At 37.9% G+C, this 13,996-nt stretch overlaps 1 protein-coding gene across 1 annotated transcript in view; it reads left to right on the top strand.

Annotated features, from left to right (window-relative positions):
- The first annotated feature begins 4,330 nt into the window (after nt 1–4,330).
- The window catches only part of MARCH1 (membrane associated ring-CH-type finger 1), a 39,342-nt gene continuing 29,676 nt past the window's right edge, over nt 4,331–13,996 (top strand). The window contains exon 1 of the mRNA XM_026065427.1: nt 4,331–4,531. Coding sequence (XP_025921212.1) covers nt 4,341–4,531 — 191 coding nt within the window. The 5' untranslated portion in view covers nt 4,331–4,340. The remainder of the gene's footprint in view (nt 4,532–13,996) is intronic.

Here is a 13,996-nt window from a genome sequence, read left to right as displayed (position 1 = left end):
GCGCAGTCTTTTAACAGCGACATGTGTGTGTGATATCAGTATCCCCTTGTGCCAGATAAATGATGATCTCAGTTGTCCTGAAAACTCTGTATTTAGCAGTATTCTGTTTGAAAAGCACACTCTCAGCTCCTGTTGAACATATTGAAAATAATTATGAATAAAATACCCTGATGTGTTTGTTAATTGAATTGCATATCCTTGACAGGAGAGTTCATTTAAACTGGCCAAGACAGCAGAAGGTGGTGACTAGGGAATCCATACTAACAACGCTTTTGAAATGCCAGACCTAATCAGCTGAAATTGGCATTATCCCTCAAGCATCTTCCGTGTGCTGATGTCACAGCGAAATGAGCTGCCTTGCTTATAAATGGATTGTGAGACAACTTTATTTTGAATTGCCATGTTTAATTATGCTACTGATATAATTTGCTATGATAAAATTAGTGCAGCTCTTGTTTAGTTTTCTGATTTCAGTGAGTTGTACACTGTAGTTGTTTGAAATAGATACCCATTCAAGGAATACTATTTTTAAAATAATTCATTATTCAGCCTGCCAAGTGGAATTGGAGTTCACAGAATCAATCTGATCCCCCTATTCAATAAATACAGGACCTCAGAATTCTCAGTGTGTTAAGTAGGATATTATAGCAATAAGATCTGTGTGCTTGAGACTGACACCTGTTTTATATACAGTCCCATAAGAGCTTGTTATCTGGATTGATATGCTATGAGAAGAATATATTCAAATGATCTTGTTTTCAGTTTGTCAGAGATGCCTATAAAATAAACTTGATGCAAATTATAGGATTTTGTGTTTTGTTTCTAAAGCTAGCAATAAAGATGATTAAAAATGATAGAAAACTTACATATGAGCAGAGATAATGGACTTGCTCAATGTTGTGTTTTGCGGTGACACGGTATAGCAGAGACTCCAAGCCAGCACCAGCTGAACCTGAGCCGTGTGCGGCTGCACCTAGGTTAACCAGCCCACTCCGTTGGTTGGATGAAGTGCAATACTGTACTGAGACACCTATATATGGTCTAGGATCTAGCCTTATACTTATGTATGGCTGTGCTCTGTAAATACATCAATTCACTAAATGCTACTTTAGATATCTTCATTGTGATGCTGGATTTACCAGCATATATATTTCCTAAAAGAGTTTGGGATGTTTAGCTTAGAGAGGAGAAGGTTAAGAGGGACTATTACAGAAAGAAGTGAGGTTAGCTCAGAGGCAGCGTTGGCAGCAGAACAAACAGATCCGGTTTATACCGACAGAACGTAATTAGAGTGAAAGCGTGAGGGATTTAGGAAAAAAGTTCTGGAATAGCCTTCAGGTTAAATTAGAATTTACAGGTTTAAGTTTTCTTGACTAACTTTATGAATGATTATATTTGTATGACGTGATACCAGGGACAGACTTGCTGTTAACTGGTTCTTCCGTTCCTATTTAAGCTGCAGAGATAACGCTGCAGTTACTTACAGAATAAGGAATATGCGTAAGCAACTCTGTGGAGATGGCCCTTGAGTGCCCATGCAGAATGTGGTTTGCAGGCCTACAGTATTGACCAACCTGAATCAGGCACAAAAAGTTGCTTTTTTCCATAAGTAAACATTAGAAAATGAGTGTCAAAACCCACTAACTTCCTCAGTTTTAGAAACCACTCCATTAGTTCATTTTATCATTAAAAAGTTATTTTAAAGCAGTTAAAAACAAAACTTGTATTTAAAACTTGTAGAAACATTTTAAATGAAACACCACCAGAAATGAGAATCTGTATCATTTTGGGTGTAACTTGGTTTGCTGGGAGTTTCCTGCTTTGTTTTTGAGGATTTAACTGGTGCAAAGGCTTTGTGCCCACCTAGATGTCAAGTTTGCCCCAATATGAATTAAACAAACAAACAAACAAATTTTATTTTAAGGAATTGATGGGAATGGTTTCAGAAGAAAATAAACCTTCCCCTGAGGTACTTGCAGCTCAGCATATTATTAACATTGTTATGTGGTTGCAGGAGAACTAGGAAGTGAATTTGACTGAAGAGGGCTGAAACAGTCCAGGCTTCTTTACAGCTAAGAGTGAAATGTAAGATATAAGCAATCAAATTTGTAATGTAATTTTTATCTGAAAATAATTAGATTTCACTCTGTCTCCAACCCCAAATAGTAAGTGTAAAAGCTTTTCAGACTGTTTATTTTAATGTTGGCTTGATTCCAACCCTCTTAAGACTCGTCTAGCTCACTTCCTGCTCTTATAGCCATAAAAGTTGGAAGTTTCTTGAACTTGCGCAGACCTGCTCCACAGTCACTGTGCCACTGCAGCCGCTCTCATTCCTTCAAAGGCTAATGCTGTGGCAAGGTGATATAAAGTTTGCCTTTATGCCATGGAGACACCTGAGCACTGTTTAAGATCAAGCCTAGCCCCTGAAAGAAGCAATGGTACAGTCCTGCAGCTGCGAGGGGGGGAAGAAAAAAAAAAAGGGGGAAGTAGTCTCAAGAGATGAATTCAGTGGCCCGCACTCAGCTCTGGGGCTGGATTTCTCCAGCAGTCCTTTGTCTGCTGCGGAGTCTGGAGGGATCTTTTCTCCAGTATCAGCAGCATGTAGCGCAACAGCATGGGACTGCTGCTGCTGTCTGCATCTTTCTCCTAATAGTGACACTCAAGTAGCTGTGCAAACTGCTTAAGGTGTGCCTGCTCGCTCAAAGCTGATCACAGAGGTTGAGAGGCAGAAAGATCATATGCCCAAACTTACATATCTCATCTGTTTCTAATTCACATTCCCTTACATAACATGTAATTGAAATGATGCCTTTTGTGGAAAAAGAAATTAAATACAAACAATTTTTCTTACCGATGTTTGTACTTTTTTCCACACATTAGATTGCAGATGCTCTAATGTTCATCCTCTGCCTCACGGACCCAGCCAGCCACTGAAAAGCCATTTGAACATAAGGATTGTACACAAATGCCTTTTCAGTTTGATTTCTTGTGTTAGCTGAATTTTCATACTGCCAAGTTTCATTTACTGAGACTAGTAGTAAAGATTTAGTAAAAGTTTTGGTGTTGTGATAGTAGCAAATTGAGAGAGAGCGAGCGGTGCTTGAATTCCTAAAGTCAGAAGAAAAGCACTGTTTCTAAATCTCAGCTGATCTCCCATTAAAAACAAGAATACACATAGTATTGACTAATGGTTCCAAAGGATCTAGGCATGCAATATAGTAGGTATTAGGAACCTTGGATTAAAATGAAGCATCAGGAGGTGGTTGCTGCATTTGCCTATTTTTGCTTGTGCTATTAATTCTTAATTTTCATACCGACACCACAAAAATGTGTCTGTGAAAGGTGAGCTAGGAATAATTTTAATTATGGATTCTACATACAATTTGTTTTGATTTATTATTACAAAAGTTTGGGATGACAGGCTTTGTATTATTTGTACTTCATATCTTTGTACTGTTGCCTTGTATTCATTCTTCCCTTGCATATGGTCTGTGTGTTGTGAAACTCTTAGGCTTGTAATATTTTGTCTCCATTTGGTAGCAGTGCTCACAACGGGAGAGAGTTGCATACTAAGATACAATGCCCATATCAGCTAAATGAAGGTTATAGCCTTAAGAATATTTATTGAGCCCTCTCCCCACAATACTATACGTACCTACAGAGTGATCCTGAAAAATCACAGGGCCTTGGGTTTAAATTTGGATTTTATATAGCCATGCCGCCAATAGATTGTGAGGCAGATTGAAATGGTTTATTGCTAACACCATCAAAATATGTTTTTAGTGGAAGTATTGAGCAACTGAGTTTGCAGTTTACAACAACCATCTTATGAGCAAAATGTCATACACTAAACGTGTTTTATATCTCTCCTGCTGTTTGAGAATGTGATCAGCTCTGCAGAGTTGCAGCCTGCACTTTGGTGTTCTCAGGCTCATCAATTTCACATTCTTTCAACTCTTCCAGATGATCTGATTGCCTTGAAAACCTTTTAAAACATACCTTAATTTTCTCAATGTTCTGTCAGCCCACTCCATGTAGCTTTGCTTTGTGCTCATCATCACTCAGCATAATGTAAATGCACTTCACCTCATTGTGAAAAGAATCATCCTAGTTTGTTTTGCATGATATAAAAACGTCCTTTCCTCTCAGACACTTGCAGTAGATCACAACTAAATGAAATCTCAAATGCTGAAAGCTGCTTCCTCAAACAATGACAAAAAGTAGTCATGAGCAAATGAAAGCAGCTGAAAATGTTCAGTCATATTTAGTTCCACAAATAGGTTTTGCTTTTGGTCAGGCTTCCTGTATTTTGCGAACCTGCATGTATTCAAGAGTACGCTATGAACAGCAGCAACAGTTGTTTTAATTTTGTAATCATGTGGCAAAGCAGTAAAATATCTGCAATGTATTTCATGGACAAAGATTCCAAACTGTCCAACTTATTTCAACAGGCAAGCAGTCCTACAACAGGAACAGCTCCCAGGAGTCAGTCGCGACTGTCTGTCTGCCCTTCCACTCAGGACATTTGTAGGTATGTGCTGAGAAAAATATACTTTAATCTGCCTAATATTTGTTAGTTGTTGTCTTTATTAAATAATATGTAGCTCTTGCTTCTGCTTAGCACTGTTCATAATTTACATAGATTTTAGTTTTATTTTGATCTCTATTTTGGTTCTGGTTTTGCTTTTCAGTCCTATTTTTCTGTTAAATTTCATGTTCTCATTTTCATCCTTTTTTTTTGTGTGATCTCTCTCTCTCTCTTTCTCTTTCCACCCACCCTTACCATTTCCATCCTTTTCTTTTGCTTAGTGCTTTGTCTAGATCAACTACATTGCATGATTTGTCAGAAGATGAGCTTGAACATACAACCCCTGTCATGGTGCTGACCCCTTCTAGTAGGGAGTCTGGTAAGAAACAAGTAAAACGAAGGTTTAGGCGGAAAAAAGAGACTGGAGACAATGGTGAGCATACAGAAAAGCAAGGAAAGGAGAAGGACTGTAAATTACATCCTGAAGCTACAAGATCCAGTTGGATTGCATCTGATTCATCATCATCATCAGATGAGAGTCAGTGGGCTCAGGTTAGGAGGAGAGCAAGAGAAAAGGTCAAAATGCCCAGGAGAGGGAGAAGGAATAGATCATGCAGTACCCAGGATGGGTCCTCAAACAGTAATGCTGTTGAACTTGTCACCCTGGGGACAATGGGGAAAAAGAAGCAAGAGGTATCTGATCCTGAGAATCCTACTTTAAATCACCGCAGAAGAAGGGTTCCAGGGTTTAAGGAATCTCAGTCTTCAGCATCATCTCAGGAAGTGAGGATTTCCTCAAGAAAATGTGGAAGAAGCAAAGGGAAAAGCTACTACAGAGATCGGCAGTCTGCATCTTACCTTAGACACAGTAAAGATATGAAGGACTGCTTTGCAGAGGGAGGCTCTGGCAGCGACGCTCTGGCAGTCCCAGATAACGGAGCACCTGCTGGGGCAGAGCCCAGTGTGGCTGATGCTGTTCACAAGTCTCCAGTGTTGTGTGATGACTGGTCTGATGATTTAGAAGTATGCAGGTTAGTCTACTGAGAAAGATTTAATGTTCTTAATAGGGATTTCTTATCACCATGGGCTAAGTGCCCTTCTCTTGACTGCTTTCTGTCACTGTTTCTCTGTAATAAACTGCTAGACAGGCCACAGGAAATAACCCAAAATGTTTTCTACGGAAAGGTTATGATATCTCCATCTGTTACTTAAAAACAGTAGTCCTGAAGGGAACTAAATGTCTTTTTTTGCTACATTTTTCTTCATGAAGACAGACACACTATGTACTCTGGCAGAGTATTACTGTGTTTTAAATCTCCAACCAGAGCCAGAGAATGAAGCAGGAGGCCAGATAGCTAATGGGATATGGAGTTTTTCACTCTTAAGTGATCAGTTCAAATCCAGCTTTGGTCTCTCTTTGTCATTTATTATTGATTTACATTACATAAATTTATGGTCTTGATTCAGTGTCTTCTAGAGTTGCCATTACCACAGCAATCTGAGGGATGGTCTCTGCAAAACACTCTTTCCAGTCAGGCATAAATTGTACAGAACTTTGCACTGCTGTATTACATGAATGTGTAGAGGCTGTTAATCTGGTATCCATTGCAAGGATGGTAAAGATACAACAGAAAGTTTTGGCAGAATAAGTATTAAAGTTTTGAGAAGGAGAAAGTAACTCTCTAGCCTAGAAGAGAACTGGCCTCTGACAGTCTAAGGTCTTTGTGTTGAAGTGTGTAATCAAAAGGTGAGCGTTTTCCCCTGAAAATGAGGGCAACGTTGGCACTTCTGAGCTGTGTGAATTTGGTGTAGAAAACTGAGTGGGCTTGAATCACTTGATTTAGTAGTGTCTTGAGAATGTGCCATCCAGTAAGTTTAACAGAACTGAAACAAGTATTATTTTTTTAAAAACTGGTGTGCCAGAATTGACTCTCATCTATCAAGTGTAAATGAGGATCAGGCTTAGTTTCTTGATACGGTAACGGAAAACTTCTCGCTTTTTGCTGGGAAGAAATTTGCATGGAAATGTAAACAGAAGCAGAATGAGGAAGTTCACTGTACCGCAACACTCAGTTTCACAGTATACTTCAACCTAGTAACACACTGCAAAGATCCTAACTTTAAAACCAAAAAGATAATGTGCAAGCATTGTGCTTTTTCATAGCAGGAGATATAAGACTTTACTAATACTAGTGCTATACACTCCTTATTACATTTATCAGACAAGAATGGACGTTTCAGTTATCTGCCCACTCTCTGTCCTCACAATTTAAGATTCTTCAGAGCAAGGTCCACCTATGTTTGTACATCAGCTTGCACAATAAGGCCATGTCTCAGGCTCGGGACCACTTTGTCTTACAGAAATGCAAAGAGGCAGCAGTAATGGTAACTGTGTTTTATATTTTTGTAGCACTTGAAGTATGCCTACATGGTACCATGCAGAGATGTGCAGAGATAATTGAGCCTGATCTTCAGAGTTGTCTTAAATTTCAGAGCCACTAAGCCTACATATATACGTTGAATATTCAATGTAGTAGGCACACTGCATATAATAGGGCCATTTAATTATTATTAACTGAATATAAGCCACTCAAAAACTGAAGTAAGTTATTTCAGTATAGGGCTTAGCTGTACCGGGTTAAAAAAGAGAAATTAAAGTCAAAGTTTTGTAACTATCTCATGTAGGTCAATCCTAACTGCTGCCTAAGTCCCCAGACTTAGTGAAAAGTAGACTCCAGTCTTTTCTCTGTCTTCTCAACCCATTCAATTTTACTGTGATTATTCAGGCATTGTTTGCAAGACTTGGAGCTTGACTGAGGGTAAAATTTTTGGACATACATGCAAACTTTTCAGCTAGGCTCCTGTTTAGTAGAGGAAATTTGACAACTTTGATAGGGATGTGTCCCTAGGCTTACTCTCAGTGGAGATGCTCTATGAATGACTAGAGTTAAACTCAATGCAGTTGATCATTTGGCATGTTGTGCAAAATTTGTCGAGAGTCATAACTGCACTCTTCTTCCTTTTCAGGGATAATGCTATATTTCTTGTTGTCATTGCTAGGCGTATCACAGCTGATGATAATACATTTAGGAAAACTGTTACAAAATCAAAAGCAAACCTGTTGCAATCTATCTGTATCTCTTCTAATAAGTAGTTCAGGTGGTGGCAAACCACTTAAGGTTACCTAGTGTTTTCTAACATCCTATTTTTCATAGCTGAGGAGTTATGTTTCTTAATCCATTTGCAGACAGTTGAATAAAATGAAGAGATGTATTAGTTGTTACTACCAATTCAGTATAGACTGTAGTTTCTGTTGGTCAAGATAGGTCCATGCATTTAATTGACACGTGATCATTGTATCTTGTTTTCTTCAAGAGGTGTTTCTTCAAACTTTTCATCATAGGTAGTGGTTTCTTCTAGTTGATGTCACAAAACTGGCTGAGATGAATGACTCTCACCTAGATGGGATTGTGTGGAGACAGCAGAGGAACAGGGATCTAGAACCTCTCCTGGTGCCAGTTCTTTTATCTTTGTGTGTTTGGGTAGGCAGTTTTTGTGCTTTACTTCCTCATGAAATATTGGCAGTGAAACACATTTATATATACACATAAGGATATGAACTGTTTGCTGTACATGCATTTAGCTGCATGGGTGAGAATATGAGAGGACACATCCTGTTCTAATACAAGCAAATTACGGTCAATATATAATTCATCTAGTCTGACACAGGCATTTTGGATCACTTCAAGTGAGACGTTTCCCCTCTTTTGTCATTCTAAAATGATGAAACAATGGTATGACATCCATCATGATCTACTGTCTTTACAACCTCTTTCTTGAACCTCTCCCTCTTCTCTGGAGTCCATTAGAAGGCAAGGTTTCTGCTTCTCTAATTATGGACAACTACCTAAGTTTTGACAATGCTGAGTTGTTACGGCACCTAAACTTTTTTGAGATTCACAGAGTAGGCTTTATAAATCATGCAGTTGGATTCCCCCTTTTCCTAAGCTGCCCTATATCTGAGATTTTCCTCATATATACTTCATTCTGCAACCTGCCATGTCTCTGCATCCTTGAAGAGCAACCTCAGAAATATCTTTTTCTGGTCTGTACCACGGTAGTCTCCCTAAAGGGAAAAGTTATGTGTGGGACCTCATAAAGTGAATGGATTGTGAGAATTTAGTTCCATGTTTTTTTGCATTAGGAAAAAAAAAGTGTTAGTTGATATTACCACTAATAACTAATATATCATAAGTGCCTCATGCATTGACTCTGAATTAATGCTATGATATATTTATTTTTATTATTTATTATAGGACAACTGAAATATATTTTCTGTTTCACTAGTTATGTTTTTGGTCTTAAATATTTTTGTAGTACTGATCCAGTCATTTCAATGATAACACTGAACTGTAATTAGTTGAAGTGGAATTCATTACAGTGAAAGAAACCACTTGCATTTAAATAAGAGAGAGTTTCTCACTGTGATAAAATGCGTATCAGAAGCAGAATTTTGTTTTTTCTGAACTCCATGGATGGATCTATATATAGTCAGGTAAATGAAGGCTCTCATTTGAGGAGTAAATAGAAGAATGGGATGTGCCAGAATAATGGGAGAAGAATGGGGAGAGGTTAAGGATTTAACCCTCATTTGAAATATGCATGCTGAAACTGTGAAGCTGTATCCAGTAAATAAACTGCAGTGCAAAATATGTAGACCTGAAACACCATGCAGAGCCCTCCAAAACCACTAAGAACTACAGGGTGCTGAACTGCCAGCCTGTATAGTGTCAGGATGAAGATTGTTCTTGACTTGCTCCTCCCTGGGATGAGAGTGCCGTACTCGGGGTCTCAGGATGATACATCCCTTCATGAGGTACCAGAACTCTGAATGAGATGTCCTGCATGTTGGCTCCTCACCCCTTCCTTTTAAAGAACTGAGATTGCAGCTTACTTTCCTGTTTAAAGCCTTCTTTGTACAAAGTGACTTGTTTGATAGTGTCTCTCTCCTCCTGTAGATGATGGTCTAGTGGTTCATCACTCTTTGAAGCAGTATGAAATCCTGGTTAATTCTCTTCTGTGCCTGCCAGTTCAAAGCCCCATCTGTCACCTCTTTAGCCATCTGGTTATGCAGTCTCTTCTGGAAGCTATCCATGATTTGGAAGGATATAAGGAAACCCCGAAGAAGGCGGCCATGTCTTTGTTGTGGTTAGGGTCACTTGCTGAGGCGAAGTGACTCTGGGTTCTGGTTTTCTCTCTCAAAACCTGTTATTATTTTATCTAACATCTGCTTAATGCGAATAGGTGAAATGGCACCACTTTCTGCTAGAAAGTTTGGGTGAGAGGAAGTGCTTGGTTTTAAGGGTCCCATTATTAAACACTTAAAGCTTGCTTATATTCTATAGGGAGTTTAATTATTTAAAGCTTTGACTTTCACTAGAAGGGTGGGAGGAAATCTAAATTCATTTTTTAAGTTGTAGTCCTTAGTTCTTTAATCTTGTGTTTGGTGCAGTAAGTCTTGTCTGACACCTATTTTGAGTAGCACTGACAGTACATCTGGGGCAGGAATTACTCATAACTCTTTACATGGTTAGACATACTATTTATCACCTATAATGGAAGATTAATAGAAGGACAAGAAATGTGGATGAAATAAATGCTTTAGTGTGGTTTTGCTAATGTATTTTGTTCTTGGGTCTCTTATAAAATCTGATCACGTTTACAGAAATCAAGAGAGAGCTTTACCCAGACTGTTACGAAATTATACTGGTGTGGTGCAACATTTTGAAAATGTGTTTTTCTCTAGTCAGATAAAGGTAGCTGACTGTATAGCATAATGGAAGGGCAGGAGCGACAGGGCAGACATATACAAATTGATTACATTCAGTACGCAGRATTAATGTGCTTCATTCATGCTGTGTTTAAATGGAGAGGAACACCAATTTGTCATTTAGATTATTTTATGATTTAACAGTAGAAAAAATGGAAAACAAAATTAAAAAAACAAGCCTGCAAAATGGAAGCAAGAGAAACATAGCATGCTGTAGCTTGTTGCTGGCTGAACACACTTAGAAAATTTAACTGTTTTTTTCCAATGAATTATGCAGTAGCAGAGTTCGATTTTTTTTTTTTTAATTAATGAGTTTATTATTTGCTGTGAGTTTTTCATAAACTGTTTGCTCTAACTTTAGGTTCTGTCTATCTGTGGTTCCTCACCAAACCGCTATAGAAACTGGCAGAAAGGCAGAACATCTTTTTTTGGACTAGAGAACAGTTTTCTGTAGATTATCAGACAATAACCAAAGCAGTTTGTGGATCCTCTTACAAACTTGTGGAATTGTTTCCTTTTGGTCCACTTAAAATAATCTAGGGGCTCACTGTAATTTGTGCTGGCTGCTAATCATCTTCACAGCCAAAACCAGAGCGAGTCACTCACTTGATGCAGGATTCGTCAGCTGTGCCCTGACTAAGCTCCCTTTAGTAACAGTGGGACGCAGCACTGGGATGTACCCACTGAATGTTCGTGAACAAGGTAAGAATTTGTCTTTGAATAATCGTTGTGAGTCCAGATTTACTTTCCAATAATGGGCAAGATTTTGCCTGCCTATTCAGTACTTTATCATTAAAAATAGTAATTTTTGGAATAGGTATTATCTTCCTTGAGCATATTTATACAGGGAAGATGTTTTCCCATTTTATTAGTTGTATCTATTAAGAGTTTGAAAGCCTTTCTATTCTACTGGTGTACTTCTATCCCCAAGAAAATGAGAGTATGGGTATTGGGCATCAGCCTTAGTTTATTGTTGTGCCGCAGATCACAGTGTGTAGAAAGTGTCAGTAAACATACAACAATCACAAGACAGTAGTTCCTCCTAATTTAATCAGCAAAGGGGTCTCCACAGGTGCTCTAGTTCAGATAATGAGCCTGCTTGAAGCAAATCTCGTGCACGCCTTTACTGTTACCATGTTCTGGTCCTCATTGAGGGTTGGTCTCAGGGTGCTCAAACTATACTCCCTTTGAGTGAAATTAGACTGAAAGATGTACTTGGGATTCAACTTCAAATCAGCATTAAGTCCACAGAACCAGTTCAAAGAGTAGACTTTGGACTGGTCCAAAGCAACTCCAAGCAAAATGCACACGATGTGGATATCAGGTTTTTAGCTGTTTTTCTCAACAGATTTGCTGCACTTACACTGCACTACTTGTTAATGTAGATTTAGCTGTATAGCACCCAGAAATATTAGAGGACAATACAGCTTTTGCACACACGATGTCATTTATAGCTATTAAACATCATCATACATCATCACTGGCAGTGTGCACATGCCCCCATATTGTCCAACACTCTTCCATTCTTGAAAGCCTCAGAGGCATTCCTCTGGGTTGTACAGATGTTAATGAAGACAAAATTTGGCCTGGTGCATTTGTAAGAAAGTGTGTAAGAACTATCTCCACTACCTTGCTGTAATTAAGCCTTTTGTCTGTAAGTAATGGCCAAAAATCCTGGAAAATTGTATTAGGTACTTTGTCTTTGTAAGTGCCAAATTGACACCACTTCTTTAACACAAAATCCACTGAAGGGGTTCCGATTGTGCAAAATAACTGCAAACTCTTTTCCACCTGCACTACTCCAATGTCGAGATTCTTAACGTAGCCTGAGGGGCAAGGATGGACATGCTGATTCATTCGTATCCTTGATCAGCTTCCTTTGACAAATAGTCATTTGTGGAAATCAGTTGTATAGATAATCTCATAGACAAGTGCGCATCAGCTGCATAAGGACAGGACGCGAAATTTCAAGATGCACATGAGACTTGTGAAATAAGTGCATTCTGTACTTCACTACAGCAGCACAGAAACTGGCCTATTTTCTTAGTTACAGAAGAGTAAAGTGGATTAGTGGAATGCAGGTTAGGATAACTGCTATTCTGCTAATAAGGGTAGAGTTTAGCAGCTGTTCTCTTGAAAGCAAAATTGGTACCTTGCATGAGAAGAAAAAAGCTACAAACCTGTTGCAATCTATCTCTTCTAATAAGTAGCTCAGATGGTGACAAACCACTTAAGGTTACCTAGTGTTTTTTAAGATCCTATTTTTGGTAGCTATGATTTTGCCAAACTAAACCACTGTAGGGAAAACTTGAAATTTTTCTATGTGAGCTCTTTGCTTAATACATTGTAATTGCCCATTAAAAGTGAGATTATGCAAGAACCACTGGTTTGTCTGTATGGAAAAAAAAAATCTTAATTTGATGAGAAGTAAGGGGAGGGAGAGTGCGACAGTCATCCAGGATATCTCTTGCAGCTTTGAGGAGAATCGGCCTAAATTCAATTAGTGTATGAATATCTACAAACTTGCTTTATACTTCCCTTTCTGCCTTTTAACATTTATAATAAACAGGATCGGGGAAACAAGGGAAAAAAATTTCATAGTCATGGAATTGAAGACAGTTTGATAATACCAAATTCTGTAGATGTCTAACTTTTGAGTGCTTTAGCAGCATCTCATAATTTTAATCTAACAAGAAATTTCTCATATATACACACACACACACACATACATGTATGTGTATATAGTGTCAGCGTGCTCTTTGTGAAGGAGACAGTATATCCTAAATTACTAGCAACTTTACTTGCTTTTGCATAGTCATTATGGTGCAATGTTTAATATGTCATATACAGTTTCTTAATCACTACTTTATCAGTCAAGTTTTCAGCATCATTTGATTGTGCTCAAGGCACAATATTTTATCAACTAATATTCTAAACAAAAAGAAATACTGAAAATTAAAAAAAATTTTTTAGCAAACATACTTAGCTTTTAATTTCTATTTACATCTCTAAAAAAATTAAAAACTGTATTATTCTATGTTTCTGTTTGAGAATTGGGTTTTCTGTAGGGAACGTGCAAAATAAATCCGCAAATGTTTTTGTATAAATTATGCAAAATCTTTCGCAAAGACTAATTTTTTTTCAGTTTCTCATTTTTTATTATTTTTCCCCAAAGTGTTTTGTCATTTTGCTAATTTATTACATTATAAATGATGAAGGATTTTTGTCAGATATATGCACAGTGTTTGCATAAATTCCTCCATTTGGTACATCTGTGTGCTGAAGGTTGCAGAAATATTTCTGGGCTAGAGAAATATGTAACTGTGTAATAAAACACTCATATAAAGCAGAAACATAGGCATAACAATGACTGTGCATTGTTACAGTATTATTTCATAAAATTTCATAGTGAGCTTCTTAAAGAAAAGATATCTATTCTGTAATCTCTGTGTGTAGGTGTATGTCTGTATAGACACACACGTACAGTTTATGTGTATCTGACTCAGAAGAGCGTCTAATACCTTATATATTCTCTGTTTTCTGGGGTACACATGATTCATAGAGCAAAAACTCCTTTGAAGCTTGGCCTAAGCGCAGTCATGGTTCTTATCTTTTCCCCTAGGCAATCAAGGTCCTGT

The sequence above is a fragment of the Apteryx rowi genome, unplaced genomic scaffold (genome assembly GCF_003343035.1).
Source record: "Apteryx rowi isolate R43461 unplaced genomic scaffold, aptRow1 scaffold_227, whole genome shotgun sequence".
In the NCBI taxonomy this organism is placed as follows: domain Eukaryota; kingdom Metazoa; phylum Chordata; class Aves; order Apterygiformes; family Apterygidae; genus Apteryx; species Apteryx rowi.
The sequence above is the reverse complement of the archived record's forward strand: the minus strand, read 5'-3'. Positions and strand labels throughout refer to the sequence as shown.